Source organism: Vipera berus (genome assembly GCF_964194415.1).
Source record: "Vipera berus genome assembly, chromosome: 8".
Classification (NCBI taxonomy): domain Eukaryota; kingdom Metazoa; phylum Chordata; class Lepidosauria; order Squamata; family Viperidae; genus Vipera; species Vipera berus.
In genome coordinates, this window is record NC_138211.1 from 26,153,918 (window position 1) to 26,177,504 (window position 23,587).

The following is a 23,587-nucleotide window of genomic DNA, read 5'->3' on the forward strand; positions in this document are numbered from 1 at the left end:
CAGATCTCTAGAAATGCAGATGTGATAATCCTTTCAGAAAAACTGGAGCCAGGAAACAGAGTTGATGGGATTAGAAAGTCAAAGATCCCTAGAATCAACAACCCCTTACGCAAAGAAATCCAACACAGGAAGCAAGCCATCAGCCACAGAGAAGCAGGATATGACCTTTGGGACATAATAGGATTAACCCAACACCATTAGAATACCAGAAGGGCACACTCAGAACCTCAGGTCAAAGTACATGACGCAAGAACTACAAAGCCTAAGAAGGTATAAAAACTTACCTCTCCCAGTTACATGTGGTCAGCAGCTCCAGAGCCTCATACCTTGTGGTCCTGCTCTTCAATAATCTACCATCTTTCTAAAGCAGTCTCCATTTTGTTTATTCCCGGCTTGGACTGGACCTTGATGAAGACTTCTTTCAACAATATATATCTCTTATTGTTACTGCACGGCACTGCATTTTTATATAGTTTAAATAGGAAGGTTCCAATCATTAACAAATATTAATTGGAATGGAAGCCATTTAAGGGATTTGGGAAGGGTGCTGTGGAAGCCCAATTATTCAGCAGGGTCTCTTCTGAGGTAGGACCATAAAAATGCTCCCCCTGTGCTTCCAGGTGGCAGGCAGCCTCTGGAGCTGGCAATGTAAAGTCTTCCTGAAAATTCCCTTTGTGGAGTTCCAGGGTCAGAGGCTTCCCACCAATTTTGCTGGACTGGTCAAATATTGATACCATGAGTGGAATGCTACAGTCAGGCTGCAGTCAAGCATTTTCTAGCCAAAATTTGTTGAGGTGAAATAGGATTCTGACGATTTTTCTGCTCACCCTGGAAAAAAAGGGGTGGACTGAGCACACACCTTGAAGACTTGAGGGAGTGTTGGAAGAATAGCTAGAAATATTTTAGTATGCAACTAAATTGGGAAAGCTAAAAAAAGCATACATTTAAGAAGTTACATTCCCAAAGAAGCAATAGAACTGTGTGCCTGGATAACTACAATGCTGGAGAAAACCATGTTTTATTTCCCCAGAACTTACACACTGCCCATCTCCCAGGCAATTTAGACCTGCCTCTGGCAAATAATCCTAATAAATCTGCCCTTAATAAAACCAAACCACTGGCCTTGCAGATAAATCAATCGGAATAGAGCTGGAAGGGACCTTGGAGGTCTTCTAGTCTAACCCCCAGCTCAGGCAGGAGACCCTATCTATACCATTTCAGACAAGTGGTCCAGTCTCTTAAAAGCCTCCAGCGATGGAGCATCCACAACTTCTGAAAGCAAGTCATTCCGCTGGTTATTTTTTCTCACTGTTGGAAAAAGTTTCTTAGTTCCAGGTTGCTTCTCTCCTTGATTAGTATCCATCCTTTCTTGTCCTGCTCTCTGGTGCTTTGAAAAATGGGTTGATCCCCTCCTTGTGGAGCCCCTCAAATACTGGAAGATTGCTATCACGTCCCTCTAGCCCCCCTTTTCTCTAGACTGGCCATTCACAATTCCTGCCACCTTTCTTAGTTCGCTTTATTTTTATTTTTTATTTATTTTAATTCCATTTATATCCCGCCCTTCTCCGAAGACTCAGGGCGGCTTACAAGCTTAGCAGTAGCCTTCATTCTATGTATATGCCTGCTTGTTAGGGCTTTCACACATACCCCAAGAGGTATTATTACAAAGTCAGCTTAATTGCCCCCCACAATCTGGGTCCTCATTTTACCTTCCTTGGAAGGATGGAAGGCTGAGTCAACCTTGAGCCTGGTGGGATGCGAACCTGCACTTTAGCCTCCAGGCCTCGCAGATGAAGAGCGTCCCAGTGGAAAGTCATTCTGGGGTCCCTTTAACGCAGAGGTAGGCAACCTCGGCTCTTTTATGACTCATGGACTTCAACTCCCAGAATTCCTGAGTGCTGACTCAGGAATTCTGGGAGTTGAAGTCCATGGGTTATAAAAGAGCCGAGGTTGCCTATCCCTGTTTTAACCGCTCCATTGGTGGCTCGGCCCGGGTGCCATCCAAAAGAGAGGCGCAGCAGCTCAGGGAAAGAACCGGGAAGACGGGCTGCTTTATTCGAAGCCAGAAGCTGGGCGCAAACCCGCCTCAAATTCAAATCTCTCCCGCCCAAGGGCGGAATCCTCCCAGGTAAGGAGCTCCGCGCACTTCGCCAGCCTGGATACAGACCGAGCGGTCGCCTTTGCACAAACAGGCCGGCTTCACGCCCGGCGACTGCGCTGCAAGCCAAGGCCGGGCCAGGCGCCGCGGCTCCGTCTGTCTCGGGCGGGAAAGGCGCGCCTCGCCTGCCCGGGCCCGGCGCCCTTCCCCAGGAGGAGGAGGAGGAGGAGGAGGGCCGGCGTCTTTCCGCGAACCGCCCGTGGGCGGCGCAGCCGCTCGGCGACCTGGAAGCGACTCTGGCGAGCCAGGCCGTTGACTTCCTGGGCCGGGAAGGCCGCCGTGGCTCTGCCCCGAAGGTAGGCGGGGGACGCGGGGAGCCCCTCCGGCCCGGGGAGGAGGCTGCGCCTGCTCGAGCCCGCCGCGCGCCCCGCGGGGAGCGGCCCGACTTTGGGTGGGCTGGGGAGGCTCGGGAAGAAGCCCGCGGGCGGGGTGGGGGGAATGGCCGGCTCGTCTCTGCCGCCTTAAGCCGCGGGATCTGCGGTTAATTAAACTAAACCGCAACTGGCTGCCTTCCGTCCCTGGACTCCATGGCAACGACCTCTGAGCCCCTTCGCCAACTTTGAAGGGGGGGAGGGGGCTTCCATATCTCCCCAGCCGCATAGAACGCAGGCCAGGGAATTCTGGGAGTTGAAGTCCACACCTGAGGTTGAAAATATGGGCCTAGCGCAGGGCTAGGCAACCTTGGCTCTTTTACGACTCGGGGACTTCAACTCCCAGAATTCCTGAGCCAGCTACACTGAGGGGAAAGAGAGAGGTTTCCAAGCTGAGCCATGCTGGCTCAGGAATTCTGGGAGTTGAAGTCCACACCTGAGGTTGAAAATATGGGCCTAGCGCAGGGCTAGGCAACCTTGGCTCTTTTATGACTCGTGGACTTCAACTCCCAGAATTCCTGAGCCAGCCACGCTGAGGGGAAAGAGAGAGGTTTCCAAGCTGAGCCATGCTGGCTCAGGAATTCTGGGAGTTGAAGTCCATGAGTCATAAAAGAGCCAAGGTTGCCTACCCCTTGGCCTAGCCCAATCCTGCCATCTCAGAAGCAAGGCTGAATCCTCAAAAGTCACAAAATTGCCAGCCCCCTCTACCTAGTGGTGGGCATTTGGGAGTACAGATAGCCCTCAACTTACAACTGTTCATTTAGTGACCATTCAAAATTACAACATCACTGAAAAAAGGGACTTGTGACCATGTTTCACACTTACATCCGTGGTCATGTAATCAAAATTCAGATGCTTGGTAACTGACTCATATTTATGACAGTTGCAGTATCCCGGGGTCAGGACCTTTTGCAACCTTCTGACATGCAAAGTCAACAGGGAAGCCAGAATCACTTACTAATATAACAAGTGTGGTGATTCCTTTAACAGCTATGGCAAGAAAGGTCATAAAATGGGGCAAAACTCACTTAACAAATGCCTCTCTTAGCAACAGAAATGTTGGGCTTGGTTGTGGTTGTAAATTGAGGACTCCCTGGATCTCATCCGGTCGGTAGAGAGAGGAATCTTCTGAAAGAAACAGGCGTTTTTTAAAGTTATGAAACTGCAAATATTGTTCTGTCCTTGCCCTCTTTTTATTTCTTCCTCCTGATTTTCTTCTCCCAGACGCTTGCTTCAGACAGTCTAGCAAGTTTGGGTGCTTCTAAAGGCATCCCTACCCTACCCTACAGGAAATTACTCTGACGTGTTATTGTTTAAATTTGGAATGAAAATAAAATATTTATGAATATATGTGTACAGTAATAGATGCAGTCATTAAGGAAGTTACTCATATTTTCTGCCCAGCTTTTCTTCCTCCAAATCGTGTCGCAGAACAGTTCAAAAGCTAGAAGTAGAACAACAGAAGGGATCTTGAAGGTCTTCAGGTCCAGCCCTCTGCTCAAGCAGACCCGACTAGTGTTTCTCAACCTTGGCAATTTGAAGATGTGTGGACTTCAGCTCCCAGAATTCCCCAGCCAGCTATGCTGGGAGTTGAAAGTCCACATACCTTGAAAGTGCCGAGGTTGAGAAACACTCCCTACCATTCCAGACAAATGGCTGTCTTGTCTCTTCTTTGAAACCCTCCAAGGATGGACCTTTTTCGTATTGTTTTTCAGCTTTGGTTAAGACTGTTTATATTAATCCTGCATTATAAACAATACAATATAGCACGGATGGCCAGACCAAAGTTACCCTACTTCGGACCCACAGTGTCAAGATCTTGCTTCCTTGGGAAGCCTCTGATGCTAGGGAAGGAAAGAGGGCAGCCAACCTGGAGCAGGGACTCAGGGTGGCGATGGGAGCACCGTTGGGGGACCTGAAGGGACAGGTTACGGGAGAAAAAGCTGCCTCAGTGGCCTCCGTTGACACCAGCTTGATGGCACATAACTCATCAATGCAAAGACCCAGCTCTCTCTCTCTCTCTCTGTGCAGAAGGCTGTCGTGCTGGGAAAGGTGGAAGGAAGGAAGAGAAATAGGATGACCAGCAGCAGAGCGGACAGACTCTGTGGGGATGGGGGACCCCTGGCCGACCTGAAGGACCGGCTTAGGGAGAGATCACCATGGCGAAAATCTTATCTCTGCAGTTGCCAGGAGTCCATTCTGACCTGATTCTATGTAATCGAATGCAAATCAAATGATAATCTTTAACATAGGAGACCAGTCACCACCCAGAGCCCCCCTCTGAGCAAGATGAGCGGTTAAGAAGCTTAATATATAACTACTGGTCCCAGGACACAAATTCATTTGTGCCTTCTAGGAGGCAATGAGTTGATTTTAACTAAACCTCCATCCTTTTTTTTTGCTCACAGGCCTCTTCTTAAAGACTGTTGACTTCTAGTGCATTTATTTACTTGGGCTTTCAGGCTATTTCATTCCCAAGATTAACCTCCTAACAATTCCTACTACAATAAAATAGGTAAATTTATATTTTTCCTTCTAGTGAACAATGGGTTTACTTCATAACCGTTTGCAAAAAAAAAGCTCATAAAATTGGGTCAGTCACATGGACGACCCACTTTACAACTGTAAAAGATTTATGACCCTAGTGGGCAGCCTCCATTACCGTCGTAGGTTGAGGATTAGGATTATTAGCTCTCCACATCCAACCTACGAACAAAAGTTTGTTTTCTGTTGTTTCAACATGTCTGTTATGTATTTATTATATTGATCATTTAATTATTTTTTAAATTTTGTATTTTATGCTTTTTAACTTTTTATTGTTGTGAGCCGCCCTGAGTCCTTAGGGAGAAGGGCGGCACATAAATTTAATCAATTCAATTCAAATTCTCCCCATTGCAGCTTCCAGTGACTGAGCGCTTGTTGCTATGGGACTTCTTGCACAGCTTAATTCAAAGCACTCGGAGGTTCCTATCCACTCACAACTTTTGCGGCTCTGATCCGGGTTGTAGCTGTGAGGAGTTGTAGCTTCTGCTGAAGATGCCGTCCAGAACGAGTTTGGCTGCTTCGATCCCAAGCAGCAAAGTGAAGTATTCTAAGCTCGCTTGCACCGACGAAGGATACATTGACCTGCAGGTAAAAAGATGGAGGAAAGGTTATTTTATGGTTACCTTTTCATCCTACCTTTGTCTTGGATAACTGGAATGCTCCTGCTTCTGTTTTCCCCATAACCACAACCCTGCAGTGGGTTGGGCTTCATAGGAGGGGACTTCCCAGAGTCACCCAGCTAAGAGGGAACTGGATCTTCTGGTTTTTCACCCAGCATCTTCCCCACTGCACCAGACGGACTCTCTCTTCTTCCGTGCGTTCTAGACGGGGGATCTGACCTGGGGTCTCCTCCTGCAGTGACCCAGGATTAAGGTCACTTTCAGACGTTACAAGTCTGTAGAGAGGAAACCTGAGAGGTCCTGCTGTGTCTGACTTTCCTGAAAGGGCAGCTTCGTTTAGGGACTCCTCTGCTCGGCCCTCTTTGCACCAACCAGGACAGTGGAGAGAAGACATGGATGGAGGAGAGTGGCTGCCTTGGCCAGACCAGGCTGCTGCTTATTGATTTACAGGCAAAGACCCTGAAAATGGGCAAGATAACCCCCCTCCGTGGGCCTCCGTTCACAGGCCCCACGCCTGAAATTTCTAAAAAGCCGTGGAGATGAGGCTTGCTGGCCCAGTCTGCGGTTTACGTGAGGTTCCCCCGTCCATTTTCTCTTGCCTTTTCTCGTAGAACAGGTTCATAGGGGGCAGATTTATGTGGACCACAGGCGGTCCTTGACTTACGACAGTTCATTCAGTGACCAAAGTTACAATGGCAGTGGAAGAAAAGGGACGTGGCCATTTTTCACATGACCGTTTCAGCACCTCCACGGTCACGTGTTCAAAATTCAGACAATTGGCAACCAACTCACCATTAACGACATCGCAGTGTCCCAGGGTCACGTGATCCCCTTTTGCAACTTTCTGACAAGCAAAGTCAGTGGGGGAAGCCAGATTCGCTTAACAACCGTAATAGTAACTTAACAACTTCAGTGATTCACTTAACAACCATGGCAAGAAAAGTCGCAAAATGGGACAAAACAATGTTTTGCTTAGCAATAGAAATTCTGGGCTCATTTGTCATCAGTCGAGGACTACCTGCACAGGGTAAGGAATCCCCAGGATCATTATCTATAGAGTGGTGTTTCCCAGCCTTGGCATGTTTAAGAAGTGTGGAAGTCCTGAATTCCCCAGCCAGCATCATGCCTGGAGTTGACCCCTACAGCTTAAGACAGGGGTAGGCAACCTCGGCTCTTTTATGACTCATGGACTTCAACTCCCAGAATTCCTGAGCCAGAGTTGAAGTCCATGAGTCATAAAAGAGCCGAGGTTGCCTACCCCTGCCTTAAGGTTATCAGGATTGAGAAACACTGCTATAGGGAGTAAGGAAGGATGGCCCCTTTAGAGATAGGCAAGCTCCGTTATCAGGAGGACGTAATAGGGGTGAAACCTCTTTTAAGTCCACAGACTGCAAGGCAGCGTTTGGAGACATCTCAGCATCTCCCTAAATTCACTGGAGTATAAGAAGGAAAAGGTGCAGCACGTTCACACTTGCAGGATTCTGTTGTTCAGGTCAGTCTCAGCCTAAGCAGTCTTAACCTTCCTGAGGAGTTGTTTGCCTGGCGTGTCTACCTTGCAGGGTTGGCAGTATCTCCTGCTGTCCCCACCCAAATGAAGACCAGTGGAGGAACGTGGGAAAGTATCAGCTTCAGGGAGAGGGACGTAGAATTTTATATTTCCTTCTCAAACTTTGATGGAAAGCTGGGGTCATAGGGGAGTCTCCCCCCCTCCCCCCACCCAAGTAGTAGTGTTGGGGAAGATTATGGGAAGTGGAGGCCTGGGGTGCTGGATTCCAGCTGTTGGCTGTGGTTTTTCCGACTGTTTCATCTGTTTGTTGGCATGCCCACCAGGGGGCAGCCTTGTCACGGCACTTCTTCCCTTGAAGGCAGGACTGCTGAGAAAATCTTTTAAGAGAGTTATATAATAGGACCAGCACTAAAAAGATCCCTGTTAGCATGCCTCCCCCCCCCAAAAAAAGTATGATAGAGAAGAAAAAACAGAATGTATGAAAGCGTTACCGAGAGCTTGTTTCCTACCTTAATCACAAATTCAGGAGTCGGAGCATGAAAGACACTGGTGAACTTTAAGCCACTATGATTGTAAGTTTAGATATACAGAGAATTCATTAGTAAAAACTTGTCATAAATTCCTACAGGCTAGGATTTGTTGGCACAGATCCAGGAACGGCTGATGCACCCTGTTTTACTGCCTACGTTCTAACCTGTTCTTCACCCCTTCGTTTTATATCTGTTCACACCCCAAGTGGCTTGTTTTGCCGCAGGCTCTGTTCAGGAGAACAGCGTCTTCCCAGGTTAGGATTCTCACCTTTGGCTCTCTGCTTTAAATGTCCTGGGCTTTTTTTTTTTTTTTTGGCAGAAACGTCACCCGATTGGTTTGTGCCATTCCTTTGAATTGGTGGCGAATTTTGAGAATCGAGATTTGTAAAAATTGGGAGGGGATCTGGTCAGGGCCAGTGCTGAAAGTCTTCTTTAAAAAGTTATTTTCGATCCCCCTTCCAAGGAAAAAAGATTTAGAATTCAGTTTTTTTATATATTTTGCTTGAAAACGGCTCTTAAAAAAGGACTTTGTGCCCCCAACCTGGACACCCGTTCAGGTGCATGAACGACAGTTCCCAGAATTCCACAGCCAGCAGAAGCATTGCTGGGAACTTTCGGATTTGGAACCTGGTGCCAGGGAAGGCTGTTCTGCACTGACCCCGTTTTTCTCCTAGTTCAAGAAGAGCCCCCCAAAGGTTCCCTACAAGGCGATTGCGCTGGCCACGGTGCTGTTCCTGATCGGGACCCTCCTCATCGTTATTGGTGCGCTCCTCCTTGCCGGTTACATTAGCCACGGGGTAAGTTGCGGTGGGATGCGGTGGCTCAGTGGGTTAGGATGCTGAGCTTATCGATCAGAAGGTCGGCAGTTTGGCGGGTCGAATCCCGAGGGCCGTGTAGCAGAAGTGAGCGCCTGTTACTCGTCCCAGCTTCTGCCAACCTAGCAGTTCGAAAGCACGTAAAAATGCAAGTAGAAAAATAGGGACCACTACGGTGGGAAGGTAACAGCGTTCCGTGCGCCTTTGGCGTCTAGTCATGCCGGCCACATGACCACGGAGACGTCCTCGGACGAGCGCTGGCTCTTCGGCTTTGAAACGGAGATGAGCACCGGCCCCTAGAGTTGGAAACGACTAGCACGCATGATTACCTTAAGTCGCAAGCAGCGATTCCGCCTCGGGTCTCTGGTGGGCAGCTCTGGGCAGGCGTCCTGCGTGGCCCAAGACGGGAGCCAGGGGAGGCCGCCTCGGAGAGTGGGCCATGTAGAAGCCCCCGCTAGGCTCAGAGAGGTCAGCTTGGGGCCCAGAATTCGGGAGGGCTGTGGTGGCTTAGGAATGTGGAGCTCCCTTTTGGAAGCCGACAAGAGCTCAGCGGATTCCCGTCTTGGAAGTTTCTCTTTTCACAACTCTCGAGAAGCTTAGAGCAATTGAGAGACAACCAAGAGAGCCTCGTCGCCCCTGTTGGACTGGGCGGGGGGCTCCCAGGTGGTGTTGCGGGCTGCCCAGAGCCCTGGGCAGCGGAGGGCAAGCGCCCAGGCCAGCCCTCGAGCTTCCGGACACCAGGACCCCACAACCCAACCCAGGCCAGCCCCACTTCCCCGAGAGGCATCCGGCTGCGCTTACCTCCTCTTCAAGGCTGCTGCTGCTGCTGTGCTCTCTCTCCTTGGCCCGGTTGCTCATGGTGGGTGCAGGAAGGCAAAGTGTGTGGGTCAGAGGGAGGCCCACTCCCTTTCCATGTGACCAAAGCATCCTCAGCGATAGGATGGGAGACCACCAGGATAGACCAGGAGGATGGGGAAAGGGCAGCAGGGCTGCTGTTGGCCAAGTGCTAAGGCAGGACTTCCTTCAGACTCTCCCTCCCTCTCATTCCAATCTCCTTCCTTCCATCCATCCCTATACTCCTTTCTTCCTGACTCCCCCTTTCTCCTTCCCATCTCCTTCCTTTTCTTCTCCCTTTCTCCTTACTGCTTCTCTCTCAAAAAGCCTTTTCTCTCTCTCTCTCACGTCCCTCCCAATCCTTCTCTCTCTCTCACCACTTCTCTGAGAAAAGCTCTTTCTCTTCCGACTGTTTCTCTGGCATCTTTTCCCCCTCTCTCCCTTTCCCGCCCAAACTGCCTCCTTTTATAGCCCCTCCTGTTTCCGCCCCCTCTTCCTCCGTTCTCTTCCGGGTGAGCTGGAAGTGCCGGTCCCGGGGCCTTTGTCTCGCCCCAGCAGCCGTGCAGCTCCTGAGGACTCTCGTGGCAAGTCCTGCGCTGCGCCGCTTTGGCTTGTTCCCTCCCCCGCTATGCTTGGCTACGCTGGGCAGGGCCACGTACCACCTGCCAGGTGCCAATGTACCATGGTGGTACGCGTGCCACCAGTTGAAAAGCCCTGGACTAGAAGACCTGCGAGGTCCCTTCCAGCTCTGTTCTATATCTTGAGATATTTGGAGTTGTTCTTTGGGTCCCGTAATTCCCACCAAGTGTCAGATGATGTCCATCGTACCTGGAGGAGGAAACTGCTCCAAATCGAAAGAGCTGAGAAGGATGCCTTTTTGTGGCTTCTGCTTGTGTTGGTATCACAGTCTATTATACAAAGATGCCTTGAACTTACCTAGCTATGCAGAAGACATGTGTGGTCACTGAGGTGCAAAAACACGATTGCTTCTTTTTCTCAGATGTCCTCTAAAGCAGAGATCTCCAAACTTTGAGACCTGCGGACTTCAACTCTCAGAATTTCCCAGCCAGCATTCTGGGAGTTGAAGGCCACAGGTCTTAAAGTTGCCAGGTTTGGAGAGCCCTGGGATGACTTGTTGCTGCTACGTGAGGATGGGATGCTGGTTGGGTGATTCTTCTGTCTCATCCATGCTTAATTAACTGAAAGACTAGCAGCATCTTCTCCTGTCTTCTTCTCCATTCATTTAGAAGAACGAAAACTAACTAGGCAGGGGTTTCCATGCATGGGGGGGAGGGTCCTTGAACCTGGGGTTCCCTCCATCCAGCATCTTCACCATTACCCTACCCAGGCCCCGGGGCTGAAAGTCATCAGGGAGCTTTTGTGGCTGAGGGGGAACTAGAACCAGGGTCTCCTGCTTATGGTCCATCACTGTCACCCTGGGGCCCTTTTAAAGACTGAGCCAGTCTCCCATTTCGGGGGGGGCTAGTGTCTTTCTGTCGTCCCCCCCCCCGGAAGAGCCTGGAGATCATCGATGTTCACCCTTTTCACTGCTGGGTTTGAGGCCCTGAGCTGGCTGGTGACCTTCCTCTTCCTCTTCTGTCCTCCAGGGAACCGATCGCGCAGTCCCTGTCTTGATCATCGGAATCCTGGTTTTCCTCCCCGGCTTCTATCACTTGCGAATTGCCTACTTTGCTTCCAAAGGCTACCGGGGCTACTCCTACGACGACATCCCAGATTTTGATGATTAGAAGGCTAAAGAACCTGGAGGTCTTGGGCCATCCAGACCTCAGTTTGGCTCCAGAGAGAAGATGCAGAAACAAGCCAATTGAGTAATGCTCTCTTTGGACAATCGACGCGGCAGCTGTTATACCCGTTATGGATTTCTTTGGTAGGCGTTTCTTTGGTAGGACTTAGCTTCAGAGAGAGCGAAGGAGGTCCTGCGAGACGAGCTTCTGGTGTGAGGTGGGAAGTTCTCGACAGCTGTGTTCCCACCAAGCAGAAGGAGGAAAGGAAACTTGGGGTTAATTAGGTGTTTCTGCTTCGCTTCGCTTCACTTCTCCCTCTAGAGCGGAACCTCTGCAAAGCTGACATCTGGATCCAGGGATGAAAGGTTGAGTGCTAATTAAATTTGCCTAGGCAAGGGGCTAGCTGCAAGAAGGCTGACCTTCCTCGTAAAGTGGTTGAATTGCCACATCCGACTGGGGGAGCCTTGAATGCTTCTTTGAGCTCCATTCAGGGGTTACAACTTGGCCCATCCTGGAGATGAGGCAGAATAATTCTAGCACTCGAAACACGTTGCTTTCCAAAAACTCCCAGTCCCCCTTGGGGTACAGCCAACAAATGAGAGCCAGGAGGGATTTCATCTTTCATCCTTGGCAGAGGGCAGGGTGATGGGGTGGGCATTTCTTCCCCCTCACACTGGCATAATTTTTTGTTACATCAGGAAAAGTGTGCAGCTAGTCCTCTTGAAGCAAGCGATGGAGGATTTCTCCAATCCCAGGTTATCTCTTCAGGATCTTGGTGAAGAAGTGATTTTGTGATTAGATTCTGTTCTCACATTTCCGAGATTTTAAACCCATGTCTATGGATCAAGGATGCATGCCTTCCTAGGATCCCCAGATCCCATTCCAGGACTGGTAGAACCACTCAGGGCCAGACAAGAATCCGTCAGAAAATAACGTGGGGCACATTCCAGAGAGATAAAAATGCAATGATATGAAAAAATAGGTTAAATGCAGAGGCAGAAAATTAAATACTTGGTTAAAAAGCTCCCCTTTCTCCACAGACGAATACTCTGTTCCATGCTTTTTGAAACAGACTGTTTTAGTAAGACCAAAAGTCTGTATGAATCAGGGATGGGCAACTATGGCCCCTTTAGGACCTGTGGACTTGGCTGGCTCAGGGATTCTGGGAGTTGAAGTCCACAGGTCCTAAAAGGGCCATTACTGTCCACTGAGCCCTGGCTAGGTGTCCCCAGGAAAAGATGGAAAGTTTGTAAAGTGCAAACATGCGTGTGTACTTACCCAACACACTCGAGCATGCAACCTGAAGCCCTCAAAGTAACAAAAACTGTGTGAAGTTGGCACAAGTGTCTGTGTCAGGAGTACCAAAGTGAAGCCACACTTATTTTTGCATTTGTTGATGTTGAAGCAACCATGATTTCTTGAAGGATATTTTTTTTGACAGGCTGCCTGGACAAATGGCCTTGTGCTGTGCAGAGACCCTGGACTTCCTTTTGCCACCAATGAGTTACTGGCATTTCTTTTTCTCTCTGGATTCTCTCACAGGATTTACAGCCTGTGGAATGCAAGAGAAAGCTTAAATATGTGTTGAAAAGCTTAATCTGCAGATGCCGGTTGCCTACTTAATAAAGAACTTGTGATGTTCAGTCTTTACTTAATGTAGTTTTTCACCCCAAAGTGGCCTCTGTTCTAGGGTAAAGCCGGAATAAGGAGCCATTGTCCTAGGACGTTTCCTGTCTGACATTTTGGACTTTTGTAGCAAGGCTTTGGACTTTCACCAAATCCACCCAAGATGAAAACCCCAAAATCTGGGTTAACAAAACACAGTTGTTTGCCCCCCTAATATGCTATGTCTTAACAGACAAGCAAAAATAATGGCCCAACTTAACTTGAAAAACTACTGTGTTAGTGGCATAGTTCACACAATGTGCTAGAATCCTAGTTTTCTGCTTCATACTGAGCCAGGTTTTAACCCAGTTTACATTTCTATAAATAAAAAAGTTACTGGGATGCTGGCAGAAGTAATGGTGGATGGATATAAGCCCTTTTCTCATAAAAGGCTGTCCAACCAACTTTTTGAGAAGACGCAGTCAATTCCTGAAGAAGGAGCATAAGGCCTCTGTCACCAACAAGGGTGAGGCTGCTGCTTCTTCCATGGCTAGATCAAACTTTAAATTGCCAGAATGAAGCCACCTTCTTGGATTGGTTGTTGGCCAGAAATAAGTCATGATCGGCACACGTTTCTGGTAATAGCCGACAAACCAGCAGATGGGCTGGGTTCTGTGCCTCCGCATTCACACAGCATGTTGTTATGCGCTGAGAGTCTCCCCTTGAGCATATTGGTTTTACGTTTAGGCACTTTGGCCTATGTGGAGGGGAGGGGAGGGAAGGCTGTGGTCTGGCTGGCTTGTTCTCCAAGATATGTAGGAGAAGGAGTGGCAGATCCTGGGGCTGGAGATAAAAGAGGGATCGGCCTGGAATCCCTACAGTCCCACAAACAATCTTAAGTCCAACCTCCCTTGAATTCCATTGACACTTATCTAAGGCCAAGCAGGTGCTAATCTGTAGTTGAGAAGGTATAAGTAACAATAAATCAGTTTAACTGGACCTTCCCCTACAGACTTGATCTTTTGCACCTGACAGATGACGATAGAAAAGGGGAAGAATTGTCCCCACTGGATCCAATGTTGTCTGAGACCAAGAAGTTGGCAAGTGTTCCAAATTCTTGTGATCCGTTCTGGTTTTGATGGGGTGTTTGGCCCCCTTTGAGGAAATGGTGTCAGTGCAGAAAGGCTTTGATGATGAAAAGCTCCTAATTAAAGCCATATGGATGCTGTGCTCCCAGCAGAAAGTTGTCCAGCAAAAATAATTGCTCAGAGGAGCAAGTTTTCCTCAAACCCTGGAGCAAAGGCAGCCTGAGACCCAATCAAAATGTCAGTCTGGACTACAAAGGGACCGGTGGGATTTGTAGGATTGAGAATTGTGGCGGGAAGGAGAAATGACCTTGAGGAAGAAGCGAAACCAACAGAGCCGTTAGACCAATCTGAGTCTGGGCCAGAACCAGAACCTGAAAAATGGGGGAGGGGGAGAGGAGCGCATTCAGATTTGCAAGATTCTGTTATTAAGATAAAGGTAAAAGGTAAAGGTTCCCCCGCACATGCGTGCTAGTCGTTTCCAACTCTAGGGGCCGGTGCTCATCTCCGTTTCAAAGCCGAAGAGCCAGCGCTCGTCCGAGGACGTCTCCGTGGTCATGTGGCCGGCACAACTAGACGCCAAAGGCGCACGGAACGCTGTTACCTTCCCATCGTAGTGGTCCCTATTTTTCTACTTGCATTTTTACGTGCTTTCGAACTGCTAGGTTGGCAGAAGCTGGGACGAGTAACAGGCGCTCACTCTGTTACGCGGCACTCGGGATTCGACCCGCCAAACTGCCGACCTTCTGATCAACAGGCTCAGCGTCCTAACCCACTGAGCCACCGCGTCCCATTTATTCTATTATTATAACCTGGTAATAAAAATAGGATTTGCATTCAGGACTTTGGTTTCCTAATCTGCTCTGTCTTGAAGGGCTGACAAGGGTGGAGCATCTGCCCAAGAGACGGTCCTGGTGGCCAGGAGAAAACCTTCCAAATGGAACCTCTTTGTTGGCAAGACAGGCAGATGGGGTGAGAGCAGCAGGCAGGCAAAAATGTATCCCAACAAAGATCAGAACAATAAAAAAATAATAACAGAGCTGGAAGGGACCTTAGAGGTCTGCTAGTCCAACCCCCTGCTCAAGCAGGAGACCCTCCTAGACCTCCTAGGGGTGTCAAACTGCCGGCCCACGGGCCGGATGCATCATAACAAAACTGCGCCCACCCCATTGCCGGCAATGGCAAAAAAGTCGCGATACATTGCGAGGCATCACGTGACATTGTGAGTTTAACACCCCTGCCCTAAAGTGTTTCACACAAGTGGCTGTCCACTCTTCTTAAAGGGTCTATGACAATTCGCCGTGGTCAACTTGCCTTGACCAACTCATCGCAGGAGAATTTGCTGCGAGACAGTAGTTACACTAATAGCAAAGAAATGGTGGAAATGAGTCATTAAAAAAGGACAAAGAAATATGGATGACAAAAATTAAAATATTTTTTTATTTATTTTAAAAAATTAAGTTGAATTGTTAAATTGTCCCATGGTGATTTGCCCCTTTCCCCTTCTCAAAAGCCTCCAGTGACAACTCTAGGAGAGAAGCCGTTCCACTGGTCTGCAAGATTGCATTACAATAATATAGCATAATAAAAACAACTTTATGATTTATTAAGTTCAGAAAACAACCCCGAGAAGGTGGGAGAGCCCCTTTCCCATAGAATCAACTTAATTTTGGCAGAATCCATCGGTTTTCTCCAAGGAAGAAAGATAGCTCAGTAATGCAAGATGGACAGAGCAAAAAATCTCTCCAGGTTAGCTTTCATTTGCAAAAGCTCTGAAGAACTGCCTGAATCTATTCACTGTAGAGAGCAGGATCCTCAGAGTAGATCAGCAGATCACTCAAATAAAAGATTACAAGTTTGTCCAACAAGTTCCGAAAAATACTAAATTTCGTAAAGGCTTAGGGCCTTCCTGATGATCAAGGAAGTAAGATCACATATTCGTATTTGCCATAGAGGTGGTCCTCATTTAGCAATCGCAGCTGAGACTGCAGTGTTGTCATTAAGCAAAGCAGCCCGTCAGGACCCCAAACCCCTCCTCTCTTCCCTCGGTCAATGTTCTGCTTTTGGGGCCTGCCATTCTGTTGGGGGGGGGGAACCTTCATGTGCTTGGGATAACTTTCGCTTTCTATATTCCCCTCCCCCCTCCATCCCCTTGAGATAGCAAACTGAAGCGGGTCAAATGCTGGCAGGAGGCTAGATACAATCATGTCCTTTATCCACCTCGCAAAACGTTTCGTAATGATGGATGTCAGTGCAACCAACGGTAATCAATGAGACCCGTAATTGTAGGCTTTTTTGGCACTGGCGAAACGCTTTGGGACCACCGCCTGCTGCAGGGAAAGATTGAAAATATCTGTAAGAACACAAGCCAGCTCATCTGCGCATTCCCTAAGAACATGCCCAGGGAGATTATCTGGGCCCGCTGCTTTCCGAATGTTAACTTTCCATAATGTCCTTTCGACGGAGGTGGCATCAAAGCTGAGCACTTGCTCATCAGGAGGGGGGACCAACTTTCCTCCCAGGGGTGCTATTTGATGCCTCAAATCTTCAAAAACAAGGGGTTCAACTCATTTAAAAAGTGTGTTGCCCATTCACAGGAAGCGATGGTCTGTGTGAATGACCTTGGGAGATAGGAGGAAGAGTGGGCAGATTAGGCAAGAATGAGATAGCTGATCCCACAGAAAGAGTGGAGATGTGGAAAGCATCTCTGAAGAGACCGTCCCTAGTTTGTTGGGCTGTAAAGGGTGGGGGGAGAGGTACTTTTAGACTTGTAAGGTTCTGCTCCTGTAATGGTCTATATTTATTTTTATTTATTTATTTTAATTCCATTTATATCCCGCCCTTCTCCGAAGACTCAGGGCGGCTTACAAACTTAGCAGTAGCCTTCATTCTGTGTATATGCCTGTTTATTAGGGCTTTCACACACACACACCCAAGCGGCATTATTACAAAGTCAGCTTAATTGCCCCCAACAATCTGGGTCCTCATTTTACCTACCTCGGAAGGATGGAAGGCTGAGTCAACCTTGAGCCTGGTGGGATGCGAACCTGCACTAATTGCAGGCAGCTGGTGTTACTTAAGGAGGCATTAGCCCACTGCTCCACCAAGGCTCTGGTCTGTATATCGGTATACAAATGGCGGTATACAAATAAAATTAATAATAATATGAATGAATGAATGAACGAACCTTTATTGTCAAAGTACAACCATGTATATATTGAGATTGGCTGAGCCTCCCTTTGTGCCCCCCCCAACTCACAGTGGCAACAAACCCTCTATCTTATTACACCATGTGAGCTAATTGCACACAACACACTGGCCTCGCAAGTCAATCATACATAAAGTTATTTCCCATTCAAGAGCCTGACAGCCCATGGATAGAAGCTGTTCTTCAGCCTGTTGGTACGGCTGGCTATGCTCCTGTATTTCCTACCCGATGGGAGGAGAGTAAAGAGGTACTGACCAGGGTGTAAGTCGTCCCTGAGGATTTTCCTCACTCTTCCAAGGCAACAAGCCCTGGCAATGTTATCCAGTGGAGTCAGGGGACAGCCCACGATGTTTTGTGCTGTGCTCACCACCCTCTGTAATGCCTTCCTATCCGCGGCTGTCAGACCAGCATACCAAACCACAATACAGTACGAGAGGATGCTCTCTATAGTAGACCGGTAAAAGAGGGTCATTAGCCATTGTTCTACCCTGTTCTTCCGCAAGACCCTGAGGAAGTGGAGTCTCTGTTGGGCCCTTCTGGCCACCTGGGGATGGGGATGGCCTTGGGAGACAAGAGGAGCTAAGAGACGAGGTAAGAATCAGATAAAAGGCTGCTGAGCCCAGAGAAGGAAGGAGGGTGTGGCAAACATCTTGGAAGGGATCCTGCTTAGTTTCTTGGACTGTAAAGGAGAGGAAAAGTCTCAGTGTAGCAAGACTGATGTCAGCTTTGTGAGTTAGTCCAGATAAGAAGAAACCCAGGAGTAATAGTTCTATTTTTATTCTAAGGCAGAGGTGGGGAACTATGGCCCCTTTACGTCTGTTGGACTTCAACTCCCAGAAAGTCCACCCGTCATAAAGGGACCATACTTCCCCACCTGCCTTAGGAATTCTGGGAGTTGAAGTCCACCGATCACATAGGGGCCATAGCTCCCCACCCCTGTTCTAAGGTTACATTTTAAAAAATCTTGCAAGTCAGAAAACCTCTCCTCTTTCACTTTTACAGCAGCCACGAGGGGTCTCTTAGCACAAAACTCTCTAATCGTGACTTTTATCAGATATTCCTTTGGTCAAGCTACCAATTGCAATTTGGGGCCAGACCTGGGAATTTCTAGGGTAACCTTCCGGGAACCATTCGGTGGGATAAAGCTTTGATTGTGTACCTCTATAAAAATGGATGTTAAATCACAGCTTTGCATTCTGTGTGAAGGCAGCAAATTGCACTTATCTAGTGAGCCCTGATTAGTCAAACCAGGAATCCGTGGGACACCTAAACCCAGTCAGTGTGATGGTTTGTTTTGGCTCACTGTTGGGATACATCCAGCCAGTTGCTGCTGGTTCAATTATCCATGATTTATTGCATTGGGCAGGACAGGTCATCTGGACTTTCTTGAGATATCTCTACCTAGCCAGTATCAACAGAGGCTGACTTATACAGTAGTTGGTTTCCTTTCCACCTATTTGGGCTAAGGAATGAAGCCTCCTGCTGGTGATCTGTTTTCCCCACTTCCAAGCCCGTTTCCCCCCCCCCACTTACCCCCAGGCTGATCTCCGTGCCTGTCAGAGAGGCTCCTGCGTTAATGGCCTCCTTCTTTGAGCAAAACCCGCTTCCCAGAAATAGGCTGACACACAGGGATGATTCAGCCTTCTGTCAGCATTTTTTTAAGACCAAGATATGTGGCATTTTCATTTCAGCAGACAGGGAGTGCTGGGGGTGGGGTGGGGGGTGGGGGGGTGATGCTTCTGGAAGGTGTAAGATTGGAATCTTGGGATTGGGAACTAGAAAACCGAATGTATTGCTAAGCATTTCTTTTGTATGCTAAACCAAGGAGGATTGCAGAAATTGGGTATGGCTAGTCTAAAGAAAAGGGACGCGGGTGGCTCAGTGGGTTAGGACGCTGAGCTTGTCGATCAGAAGGTCAGCAGTTTGGCGGGTCAAATCCTGAGTGCCGCGTAACAGAGTGAGCGCCTGTTACTTGTCCCAGCTTCTGCCAACCTAGCAGTTTGAAAGCACGTAAAAATGCAAGTAGAAAAATAGGGACCGCTACGGTGGGAAGGTAACAGCGTTCCGTGCACCTTTGGCGTCTAGTCATGCCGGCCACATGACCACGGAGACGTCCTCGGACAAGCGCTGGCTCTTCGGCTTTGAAACGGAGATGAGCACCGGCCCCTAGAGTTGGAAACGACTAGCACGCATGTGCGGGGGAACCTTTACCTTTATTCTAAAGAAAAGAAGAAATAGGAGAGACATGATAGCAGTATTCCAGTATTTGAGGGGCTGCTACAAGGAAGAGGGGGGTTAATTTATTCACCAAAGCACCAGAGGGCAGGACAAGAAACAATGGTTGGAAATTGACCAAAGAGAGAAGCAAGCAGGAATTAAGGAGAAATTTCCCAACAGTGAGAACAATTAACCAGTGGAACAGCTTGCCTCCAGAAATTGTGGGCGCTCCATCACTGGAGATTTTTAAGAAGAGGCTGGACAGTCACTTGTCTGAGACGGTATAGGTCCTCCTGCTTGAAGCGGGGGGCTGGACTACAAGACCTCCAAGGTCCATTCTATTCTATTCTATTCTATTCTATTCTATTCTATTCTATTCTATTCTATTCTATTCTATTCTATTCTATTCTATTCTATTCTATTCTATTCCCACTGAGCAAATAGACGAGTGCTATTTTTATCATCAGCCTGAACATAACAACCCAAAGGACAAGAACGAAAATGACCACGCAGTTCAATCCTGTCTCCTCTTGCTGGGAAACTAGTTGGTCTGCCTCCAGATTCTCCCGTTCCAAGTGCATAAAGTTAATCGGCTTTTTCTTTTCCATGGTTGCAGCCACAGAGTAAGGATATGAAGGAGAGGCCCAGGCAGAGCCTGGCTTGCTGGCTGCATCTCATGGGAGAGACAGAGAGAGATATGGGTAGTCCTTGACTTAAAACCATTTATTTAGCAACCAGGTCAAAATTACAGCAGCCCTGAACAAAGGGCATGATGACCATTTTTCACACTTATGACCGTTATAGCATCCCCATGGTCACATGATCAAAATTGGGGTGCTTGGCAACTGACTCATAGTTATGACGGTCGCGGCCACCCAGGGTCAGGTGATCTCCTTTTGCAACCTTCTGACAAGCAAAATCAATGGGGGAAGCCAGATTCACTTAACAACCGTGTTACTAATTTAATTGCAGTTAACTTAACCACCGGGACAAGAAAAGTTGTAAAATGCACTTAACAGCTGCCTTGTTTAGAGGGCATTAGACAGAAACTTGGGGCTCAGTTGTGGTCCTAAGTCGAGGTCTACCTGCGTTCCTTGCAGCTGCATTTATTGCCTGCATTTACGTTTTTCAATAGATTTTCTTAATCCCAGTCCTTATTCATATTAATTTCAAAGAAAAAAAAATAAACAAATTCTCAGTTACGCGCCAAAAGCGCCTATCTATTAGCCTTAATAATCTCCAACCAAACTAAACCATAATCAAAAATAATTCTTGCATGTATCGCACCAAATGTCTCGCAGTTCCAAGTCATCCTTGAGTTCAAATAAAAAGAGTAAAAAAAAAAAGGGTTAAGCAGTCTGTAAGACAACTTGTTGTTAATTAGGAGCTTGCATACCCATTCTTAGTTCAACACACACTTTTAGTCCATAACCCTAATATACTTTTCTAACAAGCAAATAACATCCATCTTAAATTGTGTTAAATATTAAAAAAAAAAACTTTTTCTCCTCTATGATAAATTTAATCCATTAAGATACTAATTTAAAAATTTAATCAGCAATCTTAACGCCCCAAAACCTTTGGAGTACGTCTGTCATGACCCCCAAAACTTCTTTGGACCGCGCCCCTCCCACATCTTCACTGTAAATACACTTTGGAGATTCCATAACTATCTGCTGGTCTTGCTCTTGCTCTCGTCTCGCTCTTCTTAGGGCGGCACGCGTCATCCTCTGGCCTCCTGCAACATCCGATGAAACTGTATCTTGATCCCCTCCAACACCATTGTCCTCTATCTGTCTGTCTGCAACATCTTGAAGCTTTCCCTCGCCGTATCCCTTAACAGCTTCCAAAAATGATAGGGGGGTTGCTTTTAACACATTGCTATAAAAATCACGTGCCTGGGCCACAGTAACCAGACGATGTCTTTTACCTTCATGCGTCACCACCAGTCCAACTGGAATCTCCCATCTAAACTTAATATCACATTTCTTAAGTTCCTGTACTAAAAATGCAAAATCTTTCCTTCTCCTTAAAATCTTCGGAGGAATCTCTTTTAAAACCAAGACTTCTTGCTCAGCCACTACCAGTTTAGTATCATAGGCAGCTTGAATAACTTCATCTCTAATTACTCTCTTTGTAAAATAGACCACCACATCTCTGGGTAACTTCCTTTGTCTTGCAATCCATGAATTTACACGAAAAATTTTGTCCATATTTCCCTCAATTTCAGATGCTGGCTGGCCCAATACCCCTTCCAGAGCCTCAGAAATCAGCTGCTTTAAATCTTCTTTACAGTTCTCCTTTAAACCCCTGATTCTAATAGCATACTGCATCTGATGATACTGAGCAAGGCTCAATTCTCCGTCCATTTTATCCCTTATATTTTCATTTTCTGATACCTTTGCTTCTAATATAGAGTTCTTTTGACTGAGATCCTTCACTTTTTCATCCAGCTGTTACACACATTCAGCTACAGATTCAATCATAGACAACATGTCCACCCTCATTGCTCTAAACTTCTCTTCCATCTTCTTCTCCAGTTTCTCCTCCAACTTTTTCAGCTTTTCATCCATCATGTCAGACATCAATTGTGAATGCTTTCCAAGAGCATCTTGTAAATCCTTAAGCGTCAATGCCGGAGGAGGTGCAGGAGGAAGCAAAGCTTGCAATGAGGTCTGTTGCACCAGGGAAGACCCCGCACTCCGAAGAGCTTTAGAAGTTTTAGCCGCCATCTTCCCCCACTTTCACTTATTGCGCACTTTCACTTTAAAGCTATAAAATCCATTGAGCTAGAGAGTAAAGATAAGAGTCCACATCACCTTGACCTCCTGTACCGCTCTGCCTGCATCTTGATAATCAAAAGTATTTCCTTTTGGCAGGGGTGGTTGCTAACGCCTGGCTCTGCTCCATAAATCCCGGAGCAGGGGCGCTGCGCAGCTTGGAGCAACCCAGGCTTCGGGGGGGGCTCAATCCTTCAGCCGCCCAAACTCTCAGCTCAGGCGGCCCTGGAGAGCTCAACCCCTACCTGGGGCCTCACCCCCTCCTCTTCTCCCGAGGAGGGGGCTTCAAATCCATCTAAACAGCTGATCGGCGCTGTTTACGATGGAAAAACACAGCTGCGGAGCGGGCAGCCCGAAAACGGCTGTCTTCGGCGTCGCGTCGCCACCGGAAGCCGATTGTATTAGCTTTTTTGGTTACTGCTGCACACGGCTGGTTCATGGTCAAGTGATCATCCACTAGGACTCCAAGGTCCCTCTCACAGTTGCTGTTTTTAAGCCAGGTCTTGCCTAATCTGTACTTGTACCTTTGGTTTTTTTCTGCCCAGGTGTAAAACTTTCCTTTTCTCCACATTAAAATTCATGTTGTTGGATAGGGCCCATTGTTGAACTCTGTCAAGATCTTTTTGGATCCTGAGTTTATCTTCTGGGCTGTTGGCTATTCCTGACAGTTTAGTGTCATCTGCAAAGTTGATGAGTTCCCCTTCTATTCCTTCATTTGTCATTTATGAAGAGCTCTGCTGTTATTTCTGGAGCCAGCTTCAAAACCTTGAAGTTCAGCTTTGCTTAGGTAGTTAAGGACAGGAGAAACGTCAAAGGGGTGCAAGACACCCACCTGGTTTCTCTGTGGTGAGGTTGTCTTGATGAGATGGAAAGAAGAAGGGATTCTCTGCCTTCTTGTGTATCCAGAAGAATTACTTCTGGGTTTACAGAGAGCGATCATATCAGGTGGGGCCCTTCTTAAGCAAACCTGATAGATCAATGGGCAGCCCTCAATTCTCGTCTGGTCTCTCAAAGCCACATTCTTGCAGTTCAACAACATGTACACCTCCCCCCCCAAAAAACAAACAAACAAACAAAAAAAACCCCTACTCTTTTCTTGTCCTCTTAAAGAGAAACTTGGCAGAAAATGCCACGTTCCTCTGCAACTGATCTTGAATGTGCCTCAAATCCCCTGCAAGAGAAAAAAAAATCAAGCCACCGATGCTATAATGCCTGTGAACCTTTGATTGTTCTGTTTGCACAACCCGCCTGGCTGGCTCTAGGGGTCATGGCCCTGTTGATGCAAGGACAACCCTCTCCCAAAATGACGCCTTAAAAAAGAACAAATGCTAAACAACGTCAGTGTGAAGTCTTTTAGAGCATCACACAAAGATGCAAAAGCAATGGTCTCTCTGTCGCAGGGCCAACAATAATTATCCTCAAAAGGTCATGATGCTGGATGACAAATAGGAGATTGGCGATGCAAAATAATCCTGTTTGGTCCACTCCATTGCCTTGGGTGTTCTAAGCTGAGAATGCAAGCGCAGCACCATGGTCCTGGGGAGCTGCTAGGCTGAAGGAGATGCAGG

The 23,587-nt window shown here is 47.6% G+C and overlaps 1 protein-coding gene across 3 annotated transcripts; it reads left to right on the plus strand.

Moving 5' to 3' along the window:
- Positions 1-1,991: 1,991 nt before the first annotated feature.
- Positions 1,992-12,767, plus strand: TMEM230 (transmembrane protein 230). 3 transcript variants are annotated; one of them, XM_081333895.1, is made up of 5 exons: positions 2,385-2,454; positions 4,938-5,044; positions 5,428-5,661; positions 8,405-8,527; positions 10,987-12,767. In XM_081333895.1, the coding sequence occupies exons 3-5, from the start codon at positions 5,566-5,568 to the stop codon at positions 11,125-11,127; spliced, it is 360 nt and encodes a 119-aa protein (XP_081190021.1). In that variant the 5' UTR covers positions 2,385-2,454; positions 4,938-5,044; positions 5,428-5,565; the 3' UTR covers positions 11,128-12,767. The 3 variants fall into 3 exon arrangements, with proteins under 3 accessions (XP_081190022.1, XP_081190020.1, XP_081190021.1); XM_081333896.1 differs by lacking the exons at positions 2,385-2,454; positions 4,938-5,044 and adding an exon at positions 1,992-2,128; XM_081333894.1 differs by lacking the exon at positions 4,938-5,044 and having other exon boundaries at positions 2,179-2,454.
- The last annotated feature ends 10,820 nt before the right edge of the window (positions 12,768-23,587 follow it).

Coding starts and splice junctions, on each gene's coding strand:
- TMEM230 (XM_081333896.1), top strand. CDS start 5,566: ATGCCGTCCAGAACGAGTTTGGCTGCTTCGATCCCAAGCAGCAAAGTG. Junction 5,662..8,404: donor AAGGATACATTGACCTGCAG/GTAAAAAGATGG, acceptor TTTTTCTCCTAG/TTCAAGAAGAGCCCCCCAAA. Junction 8,528..10,986: donor CCGGTTACATTAGCCACGGG/GTAAGTTGCGGT, acceptor TCTGTCCTCCAG/GGAACCGATCGCGCAGTCCC.